This window comes from Callospermophilus lateralis, chromosome 16, assembly GCF_048772815.1.
Source record: "Callospermophilus lateralis isolate mCalLat2 chromosome 16, mCalLat2.hap1, whole genome shotgun sequence".
Classification (NCBI taxonomy): domain Eukaryota; kingdom Metazoa; phylum Chordata; class Mammalia; order Rodentia; family Sciuridae; genus Callospermophilus; species Callospermophilus lateralis.
Window position 1 is genome coordinate 46,364,637 of NC_135320.1, and position 25,678 is coordinate 46,390,314.

At 34.9% G+C, this 25,678-nt stretch overlaps 1 protein-coding gene across 1 annotated transcript in view; it reads right to left on the reverse strand.

Moving 5' to 3' along the window:
• The window catches only part of Mmp16 (matrix metallopeptidase 16), a 253,800-nt gene extending 228,487 nt beyond the window's left edge, over positions 1-25,313 (reverse strand). Inside the window, exon 1 of the mRNA XM_076836056.1 lies at positions 25,182-25,313. Within this exon, the coding sequence (XP_076692171.1) occupies positions 25,182-25,313 (132 nt within the window). The remainder of the gene's footprint in view (positions 1-25,181) is intronic.
• Positions 25,314-25,678: the final 365 nt, after the last annotated feature.

A 25,678-nucleotide genomic window follows, 5' to 3' on the forward strand; every position in this document is an offset into this window, starting at 1 on the left:
AGTATAATACAAATTTTATAAAGGCAATATATCAATTAAGCATTACTCCTAGCTACTATTCAAGACTAATCTGAATAAAACACCCAACAATTGGTTCAGAATCTAGCATTCTTTGCTAACTCAAATTTCCATTCGTCATCATTCTTTCATTAATTCACTCAACATTCATTTACATAGCTTCTACTGTCAGACACTATTCAGGGATATAAAGTTGAATAACAATATGACTCCATCTTCAAGAATTCTATGGGCTGGGGCTGGGGCTCAGTGGTAGAGCACTTGCCTAGCACATGTGTGGCATTCGGTTTGACCCTTAGCATACATAAAAATAAATAAACAAAATAGAGGCATCGTGTCCAGCTCCAGAAAGAAAAAAAATTTAAAATAATTCTAAAAGATATATATATATAATAAAATAAATAATGACTTAAAGTTATAGCTTCAACCCCTTTACTCCTAATAGTACCGTTGGTTCCATTTTTCTTTAAAAATAAAGCAAATTCAAAAATTTCAAGTCAATGTCAATGACTAGGGACAGTAAAATTATGATGTTAAATTTGAAATAAATTTCTAATATGTTTGTTGCAAAGAAACAGTATATTATGTTGTTCAAATGTGGAACTTCACATTTTATTATTATATTAACATTATTATTTTATTCTAGTTATATTTTTATTAGGGTGGCTACGATACAATTTTGTCTAAAAATCAGCTCTCACAAATCATTCAGATCCCATGAAGCTAAACACGTGTTCCCAACATCCTAAATGCATACTCAAGTCTGAAAAAGTGCCCCCTTCCCTGAAGAGAGGAACCAGGCAGGGAAGTCTTTTGAGAGACCTGAGGTGGACATGACTGCCACCACCAATGGCTGCTGTTCATGACAAATACAGAGCAGAGTGCTTCCATGAAAGAAGGGCAAAATCTGGAGAGGAAGCCCTGTAGAACTGCCTCCTCTAAACTCAGACCACTTCTAATTAAGGTCTCTGAAACTTGAAGACAGTCCCTTGTGACTTCTGTTGAGAAGAAACCTGCAAAAGTGATTTTGATTAACCACAGCAATGACCTCTCCGAATAGGATCCACATCAAAGATCAAAATGAGTCACTAAAGGTTTAAGGACTTGCCCAGGAGAAAAAAGAAATGATAGCATTTCCTTCCTAATGACTTTAGCCCTGATAGTGAGGGTCTTGATAGAGTAGAGATGGGGGTTGCTTTGAAGCCAGACCACACCAGCCTGTAGATTCTAAATTCAATTTACAATTGCTCAGCAGTTGCACAAGTGTTCTCTGAAGTTAGACTACCTGGAATTGATTCCAAGCTTCCCATTTCTTAGTTGCAAGACTTTAGGCAAGCTTCTTCACTCTGTGACCTCGATTTCCTCATCTGTAAAATTAATATGATAATATGGGTTGAGCATCCCCAATGTGAAAATCCTAAATCCAATATGCTCCAACATTGGCAACTTGATGTCACAGCTCAGAAGTTTTGAATTTTCAAGCAATTCTGATTTGGGATCTCCTGATTAGGAATGTTATATCAGTAAATTCTATGCAACATTCCATAATTGGTAAAACTTCCAAACCTGAAACACTGCTGGTCTCAAGCATTTTGGATAGGGATGTTCAACTTGGAATATACCATATTTGCTTCGGAAAGTTAAAAGCAGAATAAACAAATACATGTAACATTTAGCACAGTATCCAGCACATTTGCAAAGAGTTCAATACAAGCTAGGCACATGCCTGTGATCCCAGCAGCTCAGAAGGCTGAGGCAAGAGGATCAGGAGTTTAAAGCCAGCCTCAGCAATGGTGAGGCACTAAGCAACTCAGTGAGACCCTGTCTCTAAATAAAATATAAAATAGGGCTGGGGATGTGGCTCACTGGTTCAGTGCCCCTGAGCTTAATCCCTGGTTTAAAAACAAAACAAACAAACAAACAAACAAAAAAAAAAAAAAACATTGGCTACTTTTTGAGTCAAAGGAATCAAGTCTATGAAGATGACAACCTAAACACAGGAAGTTCAGAGCAACTAATCATGACAGTTCTATCACGTGCAATGGATTCAGTAAGCCTAGCTGTGCACACAGCAAGATTTGGGCCCTTTAGAAAGGGCAGGGAAAAAAGAAAACAATAGTGGAATAAAATTAAAAGGTGGCTAAAATTATACCTATGTCTACTCCATGTGATTTAAGGGGTAAAAAGAGAAGGTTAAGAAGCCAGGAAAGGTCTCCATTAGGGAAGCAGAAGAGTGTCACAGGAACATTTTGAGTACATTCGGTTAAAACTCAGCCACAAGATATTTCTTCCTCCTCTCCTTCAAACAACCCACGTTAGGAATAGTATCAGAACACAGATCCATTTAAGCATCAAAGGACAGGCTGGGAGGTAGAAAATAGACTGCTTGTAATTGCCAAATTTACGTGCGGAACAAGAGATGAACCAGAGAATTACAGGCCAATAAACCTGAATTCAATTTAGAAAAAGAAATGGAAAACACATGCAATTGCTCAGATAACAATCCTTGAGGAAATTCTATAACTGTGCTTCCCAACGCAAGAGCAATGCTTCAGCAGCATTAAAATCACATAGGGAGATGGGAGACATTTTTCAAATTGTAGACTCTGGAGCTGTACCCCAGACCTCCTGAATAGACCTTCAGGGGAAGAACCAGGAGTCATCACGTTAGACAACGTTCCCCAGGTTGCTCATCTGAATAATGAAGTTGAGACTCATAGCTTCAGAGTATAGGAAAAAACTGACAGTAGGAATAGTTAAACAAACAAACAAAGACAAATACTAACACAGCTTTTGTGATCCAATGCCACTTTTTCTGTGACCGTTATATAGTTAGTGTTAAATATCTTGTTTTTAACAATGTCTTACTTCACATCTTCACATATACATGTTACATGGTAAGAGTACATGGTTTGAGAAATCAAACTGAATTTCAGAACATGATTATAATTAATTTTAAACTGAGCTGCTGACATATTTTAATCATAGAGGCTTCTAATTTTACATTTATAACTAGTAACTTGTTGAACACAAATCCAAATGTTTGCCTTTCAGACTTAATCTATTAGATCATATAGTAGTAGGGAAAGAGGGAAGAGATGACCTTCTATGGTGGAAATTTTCAATGGACAGAGGGATAAAGTTGAGTTTATTTAGGGAAAAGCTCACTCCTATTTAACTGCACTCTGAAGCCACACATGCATCTGCTCTCAATTTCAGGAAAGTATATTGCAAACAGATTCATATTCATTTTTTCATGGCCAACCTCTTCTTTGCAGAAAGTGACTGTATAAACCCTTGCTCATGCTTTTGTTTATACATTGGTATCAATATAATGTTTAAATAAAAATGGAACAGTAAAAGTACTCCAAACTCCAAGTTCTTTAATGCCAATATGGTATCTCTTGATCCTCTATCTGGAGTCCATCTGGAGGTGATAAGTCTAAACAATAAGACTCCTGGGAAGTGAAATACTATTTTCCATCACCAACTTCCTCTTTGCCTTCAAAGAATCCTTCTGAAAACAGTACTATCACAGACTTTCCTACCATATAAAACATAAAAGTGGATAGTTCTGCCTGCCACTTTTGAAGCTCCTAACTATTTTTCCAAAGCTCATTGCCACCTAAGAACTTTGGTTTGTCATGGCTTCATCCAATGAGTTAGTTCAAGGTGATTTATAATGATTTCATTAGGTTGTTGGTAAGACATTCCTGTCATAAGACTTGGGAGGAAAAAAAAAAAACATTCCATCAACTGCATCTCAGAAAACAACGCCATTCCTCTCTAACCTCCTATAAATGAGTCCATAAAGGAGTCTATAAATGGCAGCTTGTATTACAAATGTCAGAGCTTGGAAGTATGTTGACTTACTTTTCATACTAATTTTCACCTGCATTCCTTGTTTTTCTATACTAAGAATACTGCAAAAGCCTTATTATCTACTTTTTCTGTGTCTTAGGTACTAGACACAAACTAGAGTATATATTCACGCTGTCTCTGCTTATATTTCTTTCCTATTAAAAGTAAATATAAAACTCTGCCATGTGGGAAAATATCAAAAAACATTTACATCAAAAAGGTTTATAGAAATGAGGATGACCACAAGTTATATCTCTGGAAAAGAGTGGATAATGTTTACAGTATCAATAATCATACTTGTATCCAAAGAATTAAAAATGTATCCAATTGTTTCTATCAGGGAAAACAGTAGTGAGACTTTTAAATTGCAATATGGAAATCTTCTTTATTGAAACACTGTCCAATAATTATTAGACCTAAAAAATATATTCATTCCCCCAAGTTCTCTCAGAGAAAGAAGAAAGAGAGGGAGGAAAAAAGAAAGAAAGAAGGAAACTAAGCCTGAACTTTTCTGACATAAGAAAAAGCGGGACATGAAACTGGAATAGCAATTACACCAGACTATGAATATCCTCAATCACCAGCACAAAATGACCTCACAGCAATGATAAATAGAAAAATCAAGCACAGGAATCGCAAAGTTTACAGTCTCCTATGTATTTGTTTAGAGGCAGGGAGAGAGAGGAAACTCAAAGATTAATGCAAGAAAAGGTACCATTTAAATCTTTATTGCTGCTTTTATAAATGCATTAACATTTAATAAGTCATTTGTCTTGCATAAAAATAATATCACCCTTTATTTTAAACCTACCTTGATGAAAGACTTGGATTACCTCTCATAGGGCTCCAACCAATAATTCTAGAACAAAGGACAAATATTCTTTATAGCAAAGCTACTCTTCTAGGGATAATGTGTGAAGGGAAAGAAAGTCTTTTCTCAGCCTTTTCTTGTTCCCTAAATATCCTGCTTCTCACCTCCTCCTCCTCTGCCTCTCTCTGTTTTATAACTGCAATAAGTCTTACATGTGAGACCTAAAGAAGAAGAACCCCTAGAGCTGAACTGGCTTATCCTCTTCTTTACTCTTTCCTGGAAGCAAGAAAACAGTTATCTTCTTTTAATATCTCTGGAACTTATTTGCTATAAAGTTTAAAAATAAGATAAAAATCCCAAGACGTGTAAAAAGCTGATCTATTTTTGAAGACTCTTTCAATATATGCATGCATACATATGCTGTATTCTAAATTTTTCCTTTATGAACATACAGATATATACATGGATATGACATTACTTGTATATAGTTAGAAACCTGTTTAGTTGTAACATTATATACAAATTTAAACAAAGATGAAACAAAGATGCTCTTATTTAATAGTGCCTAGAACTGAGATAACTGAATCATAGGTACAATGTAAACGTCTTTGCTACTGAGAAAATATATATATCTCAACTGAAATTATTCGAGGAAAACTGAATTTGTCAGAGTCTGAATTCACGAAATATCTGAAAATATCTTAGTATATTCGCTCTTTTTGCTCCATCGAAATTGGTTTTGAGGAAATACACTAATGAATTCATACATCAGTATGTGAATGGCCGAAGCTCCATCATTTCACAAGGTCAACAGTGGGCATGAATTTATATAATAATAAAACAACATTTATCATTAACATATCACAATGGTAATTCCTGAAATGTAACCATTAAAAGAAAGCATGATAGCAGAATATTTATACACATGCACGCGTACACACACACACTTTTTTGTTTGTTTTTAACTCTAGCTCACTGGCTTATAAAGCCTCACAGAAACACTAGAATCTAAGGTGCCACTTCTATTCTAGTTTTTACCATGGATTTTCTGTGAAGCTTGTGGAAAAGTTAGATTCCCCAAATTCTCCATCTAAGAAGTAATTGATCTACATTATAGTTAATATTTTCACATGGAAAATAGCTAGGAAAGCAAAGAGCAAATTTTCCAGCATTTTGCTATTGCATCATCAGATAACACAACACAAAAATATTGTTGGTAGAAAAGTTATTCATTTCTCCCTCTTGAGGAAAAATGTATATTATAAATATCCCCAAATTATTGCTTAAGCCAAACCTCTCAGCTCTGTATTTTTCTCAGTTGCACCAGGCTCAGAATTGCCTTACTTAGTCTAATTTCTGTCCTTTGTTTATTATATAATCTGTGCAAAAAATGAGGTCCCTGCTGTGTTTCTGCACTGACACTTCACCCCTGCACTTGTGATAATCGTCTCCAACTAGATAACAACCCTAAAGTACAAGGCACACTTTAATATCCTAACTCACCAGGGATGCAGAAGGAAAATGAAAGAGAAAAAGAAAACAGAAAATAGAAAAGTAATCGTGCATGTGTGTGAGATAGCTGGAATTGCCAAAGAAGGGAGAACAGATAAAAGACATGAGCAGAAAGAAAAAGAAGGAAAAATTAATTCAACTGTTTCTGTTTCATACACCTATTGCTAAAGTCCAACATGCCTTCTCACTTCTCTGATGAAATCACTCCTCTCATCCTCCTACCATCTGACTATAGTAGGACCTGCCGTTCATGGCCCCCACAAACTACCTCCAGCTACAAGAATAGGCTGTAATCCAAATGGGCTAATTGCAAATCTTCTTGGAGTTTCCAGAGACGTAAATGAATGTGGATAGAGAACAGTTATTTTCTTACAGATGGATATAAGGAAGAAAGAAAGGTGCCAGGTAAAAGGAGACCCACATCACTTGGAGAAAGACAAACTGCGGTGAGGAGTGAAGCCCGTTAGTAAGAAGAAGCAGAGATGAGGCTAAGAGAGAAAGTTCTGCAAAGGTATCAGGTTTAAGACCCTGCAACTGTCTCAGGCTTGCTTGGTCCACCCTTCTCAACAATCTGTGAACTAACTGTATTGGTATTTCCCAGTAAACCTCCTCTACTGGCTCATGGTAATTCAAATTAGTTTTTGGTGTTGCCTGAAACCAAGAATCTTGAATGAAAGTTAAGTGAAATGTCTAAATGCTATAAAAAATAAATTAATGACTATGTGTTATTTCATTCAAAAAACGATTTCTATCCTTCCACCATTATGATAGCTATCAAACTGTGATACCCTGGCGAGTCAAGAATCCAAACTTTAAAGGAAATACTAAGAGAAGAGAGAAAGAAAGAAAAAAGAAAACACATTAAAAATCAAGGAAGAAATAGAGAATACTGAAAAAAGAAACAGATGATACAATGCCAAATATCAATATTCAATTTCTTGTGATTCTGGTGATATTCTAACCATCAATTTTTTTTTAGATGCTGGGGACTGAACCCAGGGCTTTGCACATGCAAACCAGACACTCTACCATTTAGCCCCTCACTATCAATCTTAATTTAAAGACAATATACAAAGATTCTAGTATTCATACCCCATTTGATTCAAGTGTATGATATGTCAAGATCATTGTACTGTCATGAGCAACTAATAAAAAAAGATTCTAGTATTAATTATGTTGGATAAAATGACTAAGATTTTAATTGTTTATAAGGTTAATGATTGATAATTGGAAACAAATGGGTCTTCATTTCCCTTAATGTCAGAGAATAAAGACAATTATGCCTAGTAGAACAATAATTACTTAATATTGCTTTGGATATTATTTCAGATAATTAAAGACGATGCAATTATCTGAAAGAATGAACGAGAACAAAATCAGAAAAGGAAGCAAGATTACTTTTAGATATCATCAGGTACCAGAGTGTTCAATAAAATCTATAGAAAGATTCTATGAAATGATATGATGATCTAATATGAGGCAACCATTTGAAAATTAATATATACAAATCTATGGTTTATTGTTAAATAAAAATTGCTTGGTTAAAAAAATACTCAATAAAGGATAGAATAAAATTTTTTAAACATGTATCATTTGGTAAATACAGTAAGGTTCCCATCCTAAAAAGCAATGAAAAAGAAGACACTAAGTTCTATTTGCTGAAAGCTGCATAATACCACTGCAGGAAATGAGCAAAATAACTATGTATTTTGCCAGAGAGATTTACATAAATCAGTGGATAAAATTGTGTTTGGAAATAGGCTGACGTGTGAAAATGAGTGTTTCATAAAGGTATCAAATGAATAAATGAAAATGTCATAAAATGAATTACTGGTCCTGACTTTGCTTCTTCCTGTATTCACACCCTTCCCATAGCTTTGTCTAGGCAAAGTGTATACCCAGCTCCCCTGCTTTGGCTTTAGCAGTGAGCAACTTGCTTTAGGCAAATGAATAGGGTCAAGGAGATCATGTGGTGCTAAGAGTCATCAAAGTGGCTGCTTGCTCTCTTGTGCTTTTGTTTGCACTAAGGAAATGTGTTTCAGTTTACCACTGGCTCCAGAAGCATGTGAGATAGGTATAAATGGCAGCACTACCTTAGCCACCCTATAGGCTGCAGAGTTGCCCTGGACCACCTACACATCCAGGAAATCCAATATGACATTAGCCACATGCCACTGCACATTATAGCTGTTAGTTCTCAACAAAACCTAAGCGATATACAGGAATAGGAAAAGGTAATGCTGAAGCACCTATTAGATAATTTGGAGAAAAATTAAATTTTATTTATAATTACACTGCCTATACTAAAATACATTTTACATTGTTATCATACAAGTATGAGGTTGTACTATCAGGACTAATACAAAAAAAATCTTTGAAGTATACTGTTACATTTTTTAAAGTAATATATATATATATATATATATATATATATATATATATATATATTACTTTATATATTTATAAAATGCATTTCCATTAGGAGGGAGGGAGGTCTCGTATGTATGAGTGTGTGTAAAAATTTCTGGAAATTCTTCAAATAACAAAAATAAAGAAAACTAGGTTTTAAACAAATTGAAAGGAACCTGCAACCACTGGACAAATGGCTAGCCCCAAACAACAGGCACAGTTTTCCTGTTAAGTGCATATGTGATCGAGAGACTGATTAGGACTGCCCTTTCTTTCTTCATAAGTGAGATGGAATCCATGCAGATAGTGCATGTAGCAACAAAAGAGTGAAGCAAGTTTTGTTATCCTAGTTCTCATCCTGCCCTTTACCAACATGAAAGTAAAGGGCAGGATGAGAAGTCCATTAAACTGTTAACAGTTCCGAAGCAACTTCTTCATGGATCTTCAATATTTTGTTTGTGAGAACACAAAGGATTATCTAATTTTCATGTAAGCAATTTAAAATAAATTCAATTATATGATTATTCATGCTTAAGAGTTTTACATGCTAATAGATACAGCAGTTGACAGCACATCAACTCTTTATCTTCTCATCCATGTAGCTAAAAGAAGGATGGAAATGAATTAAGACTTCCAGTGAAATACAAGTGAAACTGTTTTTGCTCTCTCCTGGAAATTCTTGTGGGAAGCTTCTGTTCATTAATAGCAATAACTCCAACTGAAGTCACTGAACTAGAACAAGGTAAATTTTCTTTTGTATTTTCCCTTGGGCATTCTAATACATACCTCAGAAACCCAGACCAATGTTGCCATACTTTAGAACCAAATGAAAAGGTATTGATATAAATGTACTATTGGTGAATAAAGATAGAAAACATCATTTATAACAGAAATACTGATGTAACATGATGGAATGAATGAAAAAAATCTAGATTTCCAAGTTGCTTACTAGTTGACTATTAATCAATAAGATAAATACAATCCTTGAGAATTGGTGACTAATATTTCAAAATATTTTTAATAAAGTAACTGAGGTAAATGTAAGATACCATATTGTCACCTAGTATGGGCTAACTATTTAAGAGACAAGATAACTACTAAAATGGGTCAGAAAATAATAGTTTTACTAGAAAATAACACCCACAAATAGAGATGATAATATCCATTCATTCCTATATTAAAGTGAGTTTGTACTTTTTCCATGACAATGTTTGGCTCATGGAATACAGTGGGGCCAAGACTGACCCAGGACATTATAACATACTGTGAAAAACAGTTATGAATCTAGTATGCAAACACCTTGTACAACAGAGTATTTGCACAGATATTTAATTGGCTTTAATATATTGAATCTAATCATACAAATCCAGGAAAGAGGATTTAAAAAAAATAATTCCAGACCCTTTAAATATCTTTTATAGCAAATGTGAATTTGGTCTACGCAATTCCAGAGAGAGGAACAACAAAATTCAAAGGCACAGAGAGACAAAAGAAGTTGGTACTTAGTTTCTTAGTGTCCTTGGGTCAAGTCTCAGTAATGTCATTTAATGGATTTTCAACAGTGAATTTAAGAATAAGCTTTTTGTTTTACACAGACAAATCAGTATCTAAATTTGAAGTATGTTCAAATACTGCTTATAATTATGAAATAATTATTCTTAAAAGGTTATTATAAATGCATAATGGGGACATTACCTGGTGGGTTTAAAGGTAGAGATTTAAAGATGGTCTAATAATGTTTCTCAGAGCTATAAAAAAATCTGCAGAAGGCTGGGGAAGAAATGAAGAAATTAAGTTTAAGCATTTGGATAAGGTGGACAAATACTGATGTATTTGAGACAAGAAAGAAAAAAGAGTGGAACTGCTATGGCAGAGAATCTGAGAGTTTGAATAAGGTGCCTCTGGGGTTCTAAAACTTCAGCGTCTGCTAGGTCAAAACCATACTAATAAGGCATTATCTGCCTTTTTGCTCTTAATTACTTGCACCTGACAATCAAGTTTATCAGAGGTACATGCTTTGTAATAGTCTGAGTGTAGGCTAGATATGAGAATCAAGCTATCTTTTGTTAAGTCAGATAAAAAGTATTTGGAAAAATGTGAACCAATTTTACTTTTCTTAATATTTTTGTAAAATTTATTTTTGATTGGGCTGGGGATGTGGCTCAAGCAGTAGCACACTCGCCTGGCATGCACGGGACACTGGGTTCGATCCTCAGCACCACATAAAAATAAATAAATAAATAAATAAAGATGTTGTGTCCACCAAAAACTAAAAAATAAATATTAAAAAATTCTCTCTTTAAAAAAATTATTTTTCATAAATTTATGAAAATGTATTTTTCCTAAATGTGCTATTATGATAATACAAAATTATTATTGTAATTTTAAGTGAATTTCTAAGTAAATATTTTAAGATTTTTCTCAGATATATCTAATATTATAAATATGGAATTAAATCACATACTAGAACTCTTTGAGCTTTTATTAATTTTTTAGGAGTTTACAGGGAGGGATCCTTAGCTTGTGAACCCAAGATAGATCACAGGGAGGAGATGAACTTGGAGCAATGCTGGAGAGAGGGATGGGGTCTGAGGATAAGAAGCCTTGCTGTACATGGGAAAATATGTCAAGTCAGGACCTAACATGGACTCAAAATAGGGTCCATAGGCTGGGGATATAGCTCAGTTGGTAGAGTACCTGCCTTGCTTGCATAAGGCCCTGGGTTCAATCCTCAGCACCACAAAAAAAAAAAAAAAAAAAAAAAATAGAGCCCATACCAAAGTAGACATAAGAAATGAAACAATGGAAGATATATTTGGCAGGAAATGTGGTAAGTGATAAGAAATAGTGGGTGACAGGTGGGGTTCTGGAGGACTAGCAACCAGTGTTGACATATATCCAGGGGGTAGGTGGTTCCTGTACAGTGGAGAAAATCACTGGGTGAGGTAACTCAGGGGAAAAGACAGATGAGAATATTTGTCACTGTACACAGGAAGACTGGCTTGTCTGTGAGGGCAGGTAGACAGAAGAGAATACAGGTCAAAGCTGAGAAGAAGGATGAAAACTCTAGATCAAAGGTGAGAGTTTTCTTCTAAGAGGTACTTTAACCCATAGGAATCTGCTGCCCACTCCAAACCAATCCCTGATCAAACTAATATTCTACAGTTGGCATTTTATTTCTACAAAATAGTGTCATAAAGAAGACTGCAACCTATTCTTTTTCATCTAAGTTTAGACAACAGCAGCGTCTGTGCAATTATCAGCAGTTATCATTAGGCTGGTTATTATATAGTAAAAACTAATTATGCTATTTTAACATCTCTATTGAAGTATGATTATTGTAAAATAAGAAACATATTTAAAATGTACTATTTGATGAGTTTTGACATTCATGTGAAACCATCATCATGATCAGGAAAACCAACATGTAGATCACCATCAAAAGTCTCTTTTAGTTTCTTTGTATTTCATTGCTAACACTTTCCCACCCTCATCCCTGAGTCCCCAGGCAAACACTAATCTGCTTTATATTGCTGTAGATTAGTGTCTGTTTTCTATAAATTTATTTAAATGGAATTATATGTCCTTTTTTTTTTGCCTGGCATTGTTCAATCAGCACAATGATACTGGGATTCAATTTTATTTTACTCTGTAGCAATAGTTCATTCCTTTTCATCACTAAATGTTATTCCATTGCATGTGCATATATTGGTGGATATTTGGGCTGTGCACATGTTGGTGGATATTTGGGCTGCTTCCAGTTTTTGGACAGCCTTTAACATTTCATGCAGTGCCAGTGTACCAAAGATAAATCTTTCAACCTTTGCATGTCTGAAGAGTTCTTTTTCTTGCCTTCACATTCAGGAGATATTTTATGTACATTGAAAAATGTAAAATACAAACTTGAACTGAGTCTAGGACTACCACGAGTTGACAGTGGATCTCCACTCCACTTCCCTCTTCTGGTATTTTCAAGATGTTACTCTTCACATTCTTTTTACCCAGACATCTTCATTTCTTTCTTTGTTCCTCTATGTGTAAGGTGTCTCATTTTCACTGTCTGTTTTTAGGAGTTCTCTCTTTATTACTCATTTGATCGATTTCATTAGATTATGCCTTGGGGTAGTTTCCTTCATGTTTTTTTTGTTCTTGGGATTCATTGAACTTCTTCCATTTGTGAGTTTGTATAATTTCCACCAAATTAGGAAAGGCATCATTCTTTGTCTCTTCCCCTCTCAAGGGAGTTGGATTACATATACATCAGGCCATTTGTAGTTGCCTCACACACCCACTAATGTTCTGTTCACTTAAACTTTCTTTTTTTCCTCTGAGTTTCACTATACATTGTTTCTATTACTATGACCTAAAGCTAACTATTTTTCTTTCCTTTAGTAAAATCTAATCCGATGTTAATTTCAAGTTTATTTTTCTTCTCACATATTATAGTTTTGATGTCTAGAAGTTCAATCTGGATTTTATTAAAAATATCTTCCATGTGTCAACTTTTGGGCACAAGTTAAGGAGTAGAGTTATAATAACTGCTTTAATATTCTCATTTGCTAAATCTAACAACTGTGTCATTTTTGGATGAGGTTAAATATATTGAATTTTCTCCTCATTATGAGTAGTGTTTTTCAGCTCTTTTTCATGTTTGGTAATTTTTTTTAATGGGTGCCAGACATTTATGAATTTTACCTTGTTGGGTACTGGATATTTCTGTATTCTAATAAATATTATTGAGTTTTGTTGTGGAAAGCAGTTAACTCACTTAGAAACAATTTGATCCTTTCAGATGTTCCTTTTTAAGATTTGTTAAGCAGAACCATAACACAGTTCAGTCCAGGGTTGATTATTTCCTACCACTAAGGCAAAATGCTTTTGAGTACTCACTCTATCCAGTGCCCTGTGAAATATGAGGTTTTCCAGTGTGGCTGAGGCTAGAGAATTAGGAAGTTCTGCCAGCCCTTCCTGAGCAAGAATTATTCTTTCTAATCTTTTGGGCTGATTCTTCCCAGCCCCCAAAGTTACTTTAAAGCAAGGTGCAGAACAGATCAGTTCTCAACAGCATTCTCAAGGGGAACATCCTAGAGACCTCTTTTGTTTTCTCTTTGCAGATTTCTCCTCTCTGGTATTCTGACCTGTGAACTCTAGGAAAGTTGATCTCCCTGAATGCTCAGCTCCACTCCTTAACTTGACCCAGCTCAACCTAGGTTTTACCATCTGAAGAATGTGGTTGGACTTTCTCAGGGTTGAACAGTCAAAAGGCTAGGCTCATTTGTCTCCCAACTTTCAGCCCCTGATGGCCAGTGATTCATAAATCATTGTTTCATAGACTTTGCCCAATTTTTTTTTGATGATTTTGAGGTATATACTTTTTCATGTGTCAAAGTGGGAGGAATAAATTGGGAGTCTTTTACTTTATCTTTGACCAGTATCCCTCAACTTTATAATCTTACAACAACCCTTGAGTTGGCTATTATCATCTATATTTTACTTGTGAGTACATTGAGGCACACAAAGATTCAGCTTGTTCAAATTTACACATCCTGTAAGTGACACAGCTGTAATCTTTAAGCACTTGTTCTAAAGTTCTCACATATAGCCATTATGACATCCTGCCCCTAGAAGAAGTAAGAAAGTAGCCAAAGAAATATTCAACACTGAGAAAGTTTGTAAAATTGACCAGAGTTTTAACTTTGTTGGTTTAGAAACAGTCCTCCTGTGAAAGATGAATGAATAAATTATGAGTATTAAAAGTTACATAGAGTAACATATATAAGGCTTAAAGATTTTTTTTTTTTTAATAACTTTGGTCAACCACAAAGTTGGGAGTTTTCATTCCCTCCATAACAAAAGCAATATCTAGAAATCCGACCCAATGCCAAAAAGTCAGAGGTACTCAGTAACTTTTTAAATGACCTGATCTATCTCTGAGAAAGGTCCTTTTATGTTCAACTAAATAAACGTTTTTAAAATAATAAAATAAGTCTCTTCCTTTTAGCGTCTACCAACTCATGCAAAATATAAAAACAGCAAATGGCAGAACTCATAAAACATGCCATTCCATAGCAACACACTCACATCCTCCCCATTAAGATGGTCTGATGGAAGTTTTCTGATTACATTTTTGGTAATGTTCAATTCTTTTAATCTTAGAACATAATCAAATTTTCCTGGATTTTTTGGAAAAAAAAACATTTAATGGTAAGATTCATTATAACAAATAATGAAGAAATAAGATATTATAACTGATATAATACTGTGTATAAATTCAGACTATGCCATATATGGGTTACAAATTTTGTAATGATTAAATATCACAAATGGCATTGAACAGTGAACTTATTATAATCATCACCTAATCAATTTTGAATCAATAAAATCATCAACTGCCTATTCAGGTTTACTCCAGATATGACTCTGCTCAGGACTGATACAGCCTTTTCATGGTGCACATTATTTCTTTTTGGTTTGGAATACAAAACATATTAACAATGGAAGTGGATCCTGCTATTCTTACTGAAAAGCTGGAAGTTAATTCTCACTTCTATTGACTTGGTGAGGAGTCTGGGCTTTAGATCCAGCTCACCTGCTTTGATTCCCACTACTCCACTTCAATGCTTCATACCAAAGTGGCCTAGGCAAGTTCCTTACCCTCCTTGGGCCTCAGATTACTGAGTTGTGAAAGAGAAATAATAGTGCTAATTCGTAAGATTATACTGAAAATTAAATGTATTGACATATATATTTAGAACACTATTAGGCATGTAGTGTTCAACCATTGTTAATTGCATTATTACTATTAAAATAAGGCATAGAAATAAATTCCAAGGTGTTTCCATTTTACTGGTTCTCATGAGGTACCCCCCAAAAGCTCATGTGTGAAACAATGTAGGAATGTTCAGAGGTGAAATTATTAGATTATGAGATCTTAAAACCTAATCAACGAATTAATCCAATGATATGGATTAACTGGTAAATTTGGCAGGCAGGGTGTAGCTGGAGGAAGTAAGTTCTTTGGGGCATGTCTTTGGGATTTATATTTTGTCCCTGCTTGGCAAATCTTTCTCTGCTTGCTTGCTATGTCCTGAGGCACTTCCCTCCGCCACACCCTTACACTGTGATGTTCTGCCTCACCTTGGGCCCAGAACTATAGAACTGAAGACAGAACCTCTGAAACTGTCAGCTAAAATAAACTTTTCTTCCTCTAAGTTGTTCTTGTCAGATCAGGTCTTTTGTTCATAGTTACAAAAAAGTTGACTAACACCCTGGTCATACAGATGTTTTTCTAATTAGATTTAAGGCCAGAATGTAGTTGTTTCTAGACTGCTGGTTATTAGAGGGACTGCAAAAACTGAAGCACCCACCTATCTTGCCATTTTGGCCTCAGTGCTGCCATTATATAAATGCTTCAAACAAGCAGTGGAGATCATGTATCTATTATATAAATGCTCCAAGCAAGGCAAAGGCTTCTTAAAAATCTTCTTGGATCTCCCATGGAGCAAACAACCTTACTCAATCCATCATACAGGAACAAAGCATAAGCTATATGAGCAGAGCAGCTACAGTGTTAGAAACACCCAAACCTCTAGAAAAGATTTTAGCCATAACTAGCAGTACTCTTGACTTTAAGTTGTTTCTCAGTTGCATACAAACCACTCGTTGTGTAAGTTACTTGAATTTATTCTACTTTATTCATAATGAAAGAGGAAGGTGTCTATATGTGATTTCTCATAAAATTTTCCCAACGTCTAAGCCTGGGGTCTCACAATGTACCTAAAATATGAAATCCCTCAAGACCCCAACTAGAAGAAAAAGTAGGATCATGAGAAGACACCGCCTGGCTATTGTGTTAAAGAGAAATGAATACACAGACATTAGAAATCTAAAATAAAAGCAAATATTTAATCATTATAAGCCAGTATAAACCAATAGCACAAGGTAGGAATTCAACTGTAAAAAGTTCATATGGAAGAATGTTGCCACTGGCATCTGTCAGAGTCAGACTGTATCAGCTGCATGCAGAGGCATGTGCCTGCATTTCACTGATGTCACATCATGTGCATGCAATTTGGGGGCATGAAATGGAAATCTGTCACACTTGATGGAAGTATCCAGCTTCTCCTTAGAATAGGGCAGTGTATTCTGCCTTCACTTAAGGTGGCTAAAACAATACTTACTGTAGTTACTTGTGTTTGATTGGTCATTTGAATAAATCACTCTAACAACCATTTCTCCTGGGAATATCTGTTTGTGGGGACATAATTTATTTCATTTATCCATATTTCACTTAACTAGATTTAAAAAGCTAAAAAAATGTGAATGGTGCTTGTGAGTAGGTTATAGTCTCTTAATTAAATGCTGGCATGCCCTAATGTATTAGCAAATATTGTTTTATATCCTTCTCCTTCCACCATATAATAATTATGTATAGTAATATATATGTGTGTGTGTATATATATATATATATATATATATATATATATATATATCATATAATAATCTATTCAACTGGAAACATTTCTGAGTTTCTGTTTAAATTAACTATACAGTTTCATATTTAAAATAATTTCAAATATATTTTTAAAAGAATAGGTAAAAATGTATTTTAAAATCTGCTTTCACTGCAAAGTATTCATTAATAAGATCCTAGTTAGGCTGGGGATGTGGCTCAAGTGGTAACGTGCTTGCCTGGCATCCGGGGGGGCACTGGATTCGATCCTCAGCACCACACAAAATAAAATACAGATTTTGTGTCCACTAAAAACTGAAAAAATAAATATTTTTTAATTGAAAAATACATATTTTTTAAAAAAAGATCCTAGTATACGTTAAAAAATACTTTAATTTTCATAAGTTGTTTAAGTTGAAATTTTGAGCAGTGTGTAGTGGTATACACCTTGTGATTCCAGTGATTTGAGAGGCTGAGGCAGGAGGATTACAAGTTTGAGGTCAGTTTCAGCAACTTAGTGAGATGTTCAGCAACTTAGCAAAATCCTGACTCAAAATTAAAATAAATAAATAAATAAAAGTACTGTATTGTAGTTCTATAGTAAAGCAGCTCTGGTTTCAATCCCCAGTGTCAAAGTAAAATAATAGAAAAATAAATAAAATAAAATAAAATTAGATTTTTGCTACACATAATCTAAAAAGTATTTTCACATTAAGTTTATCTCACCTCAAATTTGTGAAACCATCATCATTTCATTAGTTGTTTTAATTTAAATAGGAAAACCTGAAGCAAGTGATAAACTCATGCAAATGTATAGTTTCTCAGCTATTCCACACATAAAAACATGAGAAATGTATTTCAATTCTGTGTCATAATACTCTGTATCATATTGCCATGCTCAGAACTTTTTACCCCAAAGAAGTGATAAATTTCCTTCTTAGTTCATCAAACATGTAATTATTGGCATTACGTGGCTCTCAGTAAACCCAGATCACATCTTAAATCATGAACTATATGTTCAATGATTTCTTCAAAGGTCTCTATGATTGACTATGAGTCATTTTAAGACATCCGATTGCACCTGGCATCCTTGATTTTAAACCTAGTTCTTTCAAGCCATTTGAATCCTTAATAAACAGCTCAATAGCTCCCTCTAGCATCTTTTTATATACTACACCCAGAGGTCACATTTAATCAAAGGTTAAGGGCTACAGAAGACTACTTTTGACTCTCTTGGCTAAACTCCTGCTATATGGCTCATCCAGATATTTCACTAATCCAAACCAAAGAATGCACAATGCCAAATGATTGTGGTGAAATATTAAGACAAAGAATACGTATTCTGAGTGCTAAATGACAGGAAGCAACAATCAAATATGGTTTTAAGAGTAACCTCAAAATCTATAAATAACATTACCAAGAAAAAGCAAATGAAGACAAAAGAAAATCTATTTGTAACACATATGATTTATACTCTTAGCATGCAATTTTTCATTGTTCATGTAAGCTGCATATTTTATAAAACAAATGCAATCTAATTTTTTCACATTCAAAATAAAATGTGTGGTTAGGAACAAAAATAACTGTCGGAGAGCATGTGCCAAAATTATTTTCCACAATAGGCAAACGGAGCATACAGTATGAGTGCTTCATTTCACTATAAAATATGTATATATTTGGATAGATAGAAAGATAGATTTGAATTATGAGACACTCTCCCACAAAAAATTCAGCTAAAACTCAGATTTTGAACTTATTCCAACTTGCCTTTTTATGACTAAAGTACCACTTGTATATGATTTTTTTTTCAAAATAACATTAAGCCATGTTTTTAACATTAAATTTTAAAAGTTTGCTACCTTGGCCAAAAATTGATTTTAAACTTACATATCATTTTCTGCCAGTGTTTTTACTACTCAGCAGAAAGCTAGGATTATTTCCAAAATGAAACACCCTTTTTCACTACAGATGATAACACGTTAGATATGTTATATATCCTATGTTTCTTCATGACATTCATTTCTGGGGTGTGTGTGTGGTGGGGGTGACTATCTACCTTTGTGATCTAAGTTGTTCCCAAATTTAGAGGGTAAATATTCATATACATCTCCAGCCACATAAACTAAAGTTTAGAGGATAAGCACTATAAAATTTCAAGTTTGCAAATGAACTTAGTGCCAACTTAGTTCAGTATTCACTTTGTCAGATGAAGGGATTAAAGAAATTACTTGTCCAAGTTAAAGCTATATTAGTGCAAAACCTAGAGTTGAAACTCATGTTCTTTGACTTATATGCATTACAGGATCTTCCTAGCTATCTTGTCATTCCCAATGTTACATGGATGTGATTTTTTAAAATTCCTCTGTCATTGTAGGAAACAATTTGCAATTTCATCCCTCCTCTACAAATTAAAAACAAGAACAAGGATATAACAGACTTTGGCCTAAATCATGTATTGAATCCTATCCCTGCTATAGAGAGGAAGTACTTGGGACATGAGCCAGTTAAAATAAACAGGCCCATTGAATCATAAAGACCTATTTATTTTCTATGGTATTAGAAAAGACGAACAGATTTCAACAAACTCAGACTTGTAATAGAAGGTGTTAGCTAAACTTGACATTCTCTGATAGTAACAGATGACAAGACAAAATGTGAAAAATCACATTCCTGAACTAAACTGTCTAAGAAAAACCATGGGAAGAAAATGTACTGATGTTAGATAAGCATGGCTGAATTTCAGTACATTACAAATTTTTTAAAAAATGAAAAACATACTAAAGTAAAAATCTCCCTAGACCAGTGGGTATGTCCTAACCTGATAGACTTTTTATGTGATTAGATGTTATGTCAACTACATCTGCATCAACATTTATTTTCTATTAAAAATAGTGACACTGAAAAAGGATTGAGTATTTAAAGAGGTGAAGACAAGTTCTAAGTTCTGTATATACAAATACATATGTACATATGATATACATATATCAATTTAATTATCAAAACAACCTGATAAAACAAAGTACTCTCAATAACCACATCTTACAGATATGTAAACTGAGAGTCACAGAATTAATTAATCTGCAAGTAAAAGGGATGGGATTAGAACCCATGCAGTCTAGTTTCCAGAATGTACTCTTTATTACTACACTTCTCACAATGAAAAATAAACTGATATATATATATATATATATATATATATATATATATATATATATATGTATGTATATATATGATTTCATTCACAGATACTTAAATTGAAATGGAAAATTTAAATGAAAAATAATTTTCTCCATTTGAAATACACATGCTGAAGGGTCAGAAAGCTTCCAAAGGAGCATGAAGAAGTAAATCTTCCTCTTCTAACAGTGAATAAATTTGACTCCTTGATTCAAACATTCCATGAATTTTGTTGTTGTTGTTGTTCTGAAAAAATTCCAAGTCATCATCTACCAATTATCCTAAAATGGGTACATTTTGAATAGTTGGAATAGGTCAGTGAGTAAAATGAATATTCAGTAATTGAATAATCCAGCTTCAGAGAAAAGAGTTATGCCTTTGAACAAGTACATTAAATGCTTCTTGTGTTAATAACTAAATATCATAAATAAGAAAACATAGTAACTTTAGATCTACCACTTTTAACTTGGCTCCAGAGATAGGAAAGCTGCATTGAACCCAACTTGATCCTTACTTGCTGGGGAGAAGAAACAAAAAGAAGAGCCAGCTATATAGAGAGGGGAAGATACTTGACCTGTGTTTTCTGTGGATTTTTCCGGGGCAGGGGGTGGGGGTTGATCACTGGAGAAGTGTACCTCACCAGCACATGTGCACCTGCAAGGGTTTCCTGAATAACTCTAGATCTGGTAAGACCTGTCCAGACAACTCTGAATAGACAAAGGCATGGCCAAGTGGGGTATGCAGGAGAAGCTGGAAAACCTCAGGACCATCAAGACATCTGATGCACATGCTATAACATTTGGCCCTTAAAAACATTTTAAACTTTCAGCATAGTTGGGATGTTTTGTTAAGCCTGCAGTCTTTCTGCAGATAAGAACCTTTATGAATTAGTCACACAGCTCCTGTTGTTGATCAGTAAATAAGGGCTACAGTGGAGAATTGAGGATATTAGTCAGGAAAGTCCCTGAGACAGAAAGAGGTATGGTGTTACCATATTTCCATGAGCAAATAAAATAAAGCTTTTTTTTTTCTTTTTGTAATCCTGGTGATTGAACCCCAGGGCTTTGCACATGCTAGGCAAGAGCACTATCATAGAGGTACGTCCCTAATCTGAAATAATGATATTTTTAAGCAAGTAGAGAACAATAGTGTCTCAATATAAAACATTTTAAAATCTGTATATTTTTATCTCTGAAATATCTCATGATCACTTACTGCCAAGTTTATATGCAATACAAAGCTATACCCCAAACAAGCAAGCTCTGATCTTCTGGGTAGATTCAGAGAAACCTGATGAAAGCCAAAAAATCCTAATCAGGTATGAAAACATATTTTAAGAAAAAAAATTATGAGATGGTTAACACTCACAATTCATAATATATTTCATAAAAGATCCATTTGGAATCCACAATCTCTCTTCTTCCTTTAATTAGGAATAACAGAATCAACTTTTACTTCATCAAGATTCCTTTGTGCAGAGCATTATCAACTTCATACTTTGATACATGCTTCATCCAGGTTTTCACCTGTTTTCATTTCAACCACTAATTAGACATTAAATAATTTTCGTCACTGTGAATGTGTGCTGTTGTTTAAAAATCAATAATGTTCAATGTTGTTCTCAGAGTGAACATTAGACAAACTATCAAAGTTGATGGCAGTTGTTACTATTATTATGACATAGTCATGACAAAAACATTTGCAATATCCAAAAAAAAAAAAACCCCAGAATCATGAAAATCCCAGTGCAAAGTAACTATTTTAAAGATAAAATGATTTTTAGTTCTTTGTTAATAATTTAGCTGCTTCTGACCAATGAATACCTCTAATCAGACTGCTGTCCAATGACAGCAGTTTTTGACTTTTAGTTAATATTAGCAATATGAATTCCTTGCATCATGCTAATAATAACACATTGGAAGAACCACTCCCCAAAAAAAGGAGTCCAGTGATATATAAAAACATTTATCTACATAAGTATATACTGAAAACTTAATGCTTAAAGAGGCTTCCACTTAAAACACAGGTAGAGAAATGGATGAATATGTTCTAAAGTACTACTCTAACCCTTTCTGCTGTTAGAAATGTTCCTTTTTGTTTTTTTAAAATCACAAAGAATCCAAATACCTTCTTTCTCTATAACAGGCTTTCATAAGCATATCAACATTTTTCTCCCACTCTGATAACTAAAAATTCTAAATGTTTATTGTTTTAAAAATCAGACAGGAAAGTGTTAACATGAATACCTCTCTATAATGCCCCCAAGGGGAAAATACAGGGTTAAACCCTAAATCATAGAGATGAGAAGTTTAGGGGTACCACAAATTGTTAAGTTGAGGGATGAATAAAACACTATAATCTTAGCAGTCAGCATAAAAAGCCTCTCTCAGAAGCTTTGTTCCAACTATAATAACTTGGTGTACTTACCAGAAAAAAAATTACGATCATATGGACTTCATGCATGATTGATACCGTTACTGTTTATTTTAAGACTGTCCTTGAGAATCAATCAAATAAAGCATTCCCACTGTGTATGTTTTGCAACCAAGAATGAGGAATACAATATAAGTGCCTCTTATGGAGAGGAAGTAATGGAATATTCTCTCCATTAATGTTTTCCACCAAAAAGAAACATCTAATAAAAGTGAATCAGGCAGAAACTCATATCAGAAAACCTCCTGTCATCCCATGTTCTTTATAATATTTGGATATTTCTAGTAGCTATTTTAATAATGGAAAAAAGTTATCAAAATATACACAAAAGCTTATCAATCCAACCAAGGAAGAGCCCAAGAGCTTAAAAAACTACTTGGGAATAATACAAACTATGCAACATAATCACCCATAAATCATTAGAATACTCCCTTTGTGTCAAGTAAGCTTTTTAAGGTCCCAGAGGGCACATGAATCTTATCTGTCATTCCTTAAATCTTTGCATTTGTAATAAACATGGGTGAAATAACAGAAATACTTTAAAATGGAAAAATAACTCTTCTCCATGAACCATTTTTTTTCACATGCACCTTGAAAAGGAAGATATAGCTGGAATTAAAAATCATCATTTTTAGTAACATAACTTTTTTGTATAATAATATCTGATTGAGGATTACAATACAAAGAAACTCAATATATGTTTAGCCTCACTAAGGAAACCTAATAATAATTAAGACAATGATGTTATTCCAATCTCAAAAGCAAATCAAAGACTTTGCCAGGGCAGGTAGACATCCATCTCTCCTTTCGTTCCCATAGTGAGCAAGACACAACCTAGCACTTAAGTTGTAACCACCTCTCCCACGCCCCACCTCACCACCATCTCCAGCACCACCAATCTGACAATAGGCCCTTCTGTTTATAAATTATAAATAACAAATCGCCATTCTCATTCCTCCATTCTATGAACTAATTATTTCACTTCAACATTAAACTCTTGGTTTAAATATTAGGTACAAAAATCCATTTGTATCACACAACTCCAAAAGTTCAAATGTGTCATCAAGAAAAGTTTGGACTTTCAGCCCTTTTCCATTTCTCTTTCTCTCTCTTTTTTATGCAAAACAAAACAAAAAACACAGTTTCTCAAAGGGTTAAAATCTTAATTTTCAAATTTGTATTTTTGTGGAATATACTGATGCTTAACATCTGCAAATTTAACTAATGTATAATGGCTATTACTCTTTAAAATACTTTGTTTCTGTACTATCACTTATTATGTGGAGTCCCAAGAACAGTTTATATAAACATAGTTATATTCAGAATGTGCCTTCACACCTGGCATTTATTATGCACACTTTGTGTATAAATGGGTTACATGAAGCATGTTCAAATACTGTGCAACAGGTCCTGCTATTGTGTAAACACATGCTTCCAACAAAATGATAGGAAGCTTTATTATATCAACAATATAAGGGAAAATCACATTATTCCTTGTAGATTTAACCATAATTCTTTGGAAAGTCAGAAGGTATCAGATCTAATCAAAAGGAGGAAATTTTACTAAAACCCCCTTGCTGGCTTTGCATCCTACCGAACATGTAATAAATTTGTGTCACAGCCCAGGTGTGTTCACGTTCCCAATGATTTATTGCACGTTGCTGGCTGGCTTTAGTGCTGAGTTGATGACAGGAAAGAGTACTTTGGCAGAGGTCTGACAAGTCCTTATCCTTAAGTTCCCTTTTGCTTTGTGCCTTCTGTTCCCAAAGCTATCACAGTAAAACAGATGACAGTCTAAGACCTCTCCGTTTTTGCCATGAGAGTGTGAAATAAAATTTAAAACACACCTCAGAACTATTACATGGGGCCACGTTTATTTTCAATCGGCGGGGGAGGGGGAGAGAAGACACTTCAAAAGAGATGGATTTCACGTCCTCTGTGCAGCCAGATCTAGTAACAGTGTATTAAGTTTTGTCTAAATGAGAAAAAGACTCTGTCTACTCAAGTGTTTTATCACAAAGTAATGTTATTAAACATATCAATTATTCCCACGTTCTCCTTTAGATTCTTTTATTTTTAACCTCCTTTGTTAGGCACCAACCATGGGGAGGAAGGTTTCAGGAACAATACCAAGGCAGCACAGGATGCCAAGCAATCAATTTTGTTTCCCGAGCTGTTTATCCATCATAAACTCAAGCTTCCTGGTTAAGCCACACGTTTGCTATAAGTAGGGCTTCACCTCTTCCCCGGGTAAGAAGCATGGACCGGCTACAATTGTGTCTTTGAGCGCGCAGCATCGTGCTTTGTGCTGCTGGGGATAACGGATTCTCGGTCTCACATGCATCCATCACCTAAGGCACAGGGAAACTCAACAAGGGTTTCAGCGGCTACAAGGGAAACAATGTGTTGAGACCTGGCTGCTCTGAGCTACAAGGATCCGAAGAGTGAAGGAAATGTTTCAGGGATCAGTCCAGGCAGGGGAAGAGGAAGAAGCCCTTGTACTCTTACCTCCACATTGAAATACTGCTCCGTTCCGCAGACTGTAGCACATAAAATCCAAATCAAGGTTTGCAAGAAAAACACCCCCGAAAGATGCACGAAATCCGACCGTCTTCCAGTGCTGATTGTGAGTAAGATCATAGTGAACTGTGCTTCAATGGATGGACGAGCTCCCCTTCTTTTTCTCCCTCTTTCCCTCTCCCTCCCTCCCTCGTTTCCTTTCAAAAAAAAGTCCTCCGGGTGGGTTAGGAGCCTGCAGGTTCACCCACAGCCGGGCAAGGGGAGGAGAAAGGGGGCCCAGGCGCTCAGCAGCCGGGAGAAGGAGCGGCAGAGGCAGGGTCAGCAGCAGCTCGCGTTCACCATCCTCGGGGGTCCGTCACCCGGAACGTGGCGCCCAAGTTCACCGGCGGTTCCGACTCAAAGCTCCCAGTCGCAGCCGCAGCAGCAGCCGCCGCCGCCGCCGCCGCCTCCAGTCCGTGCGTCCTCCACCTCCTCCTCCTTCTCCT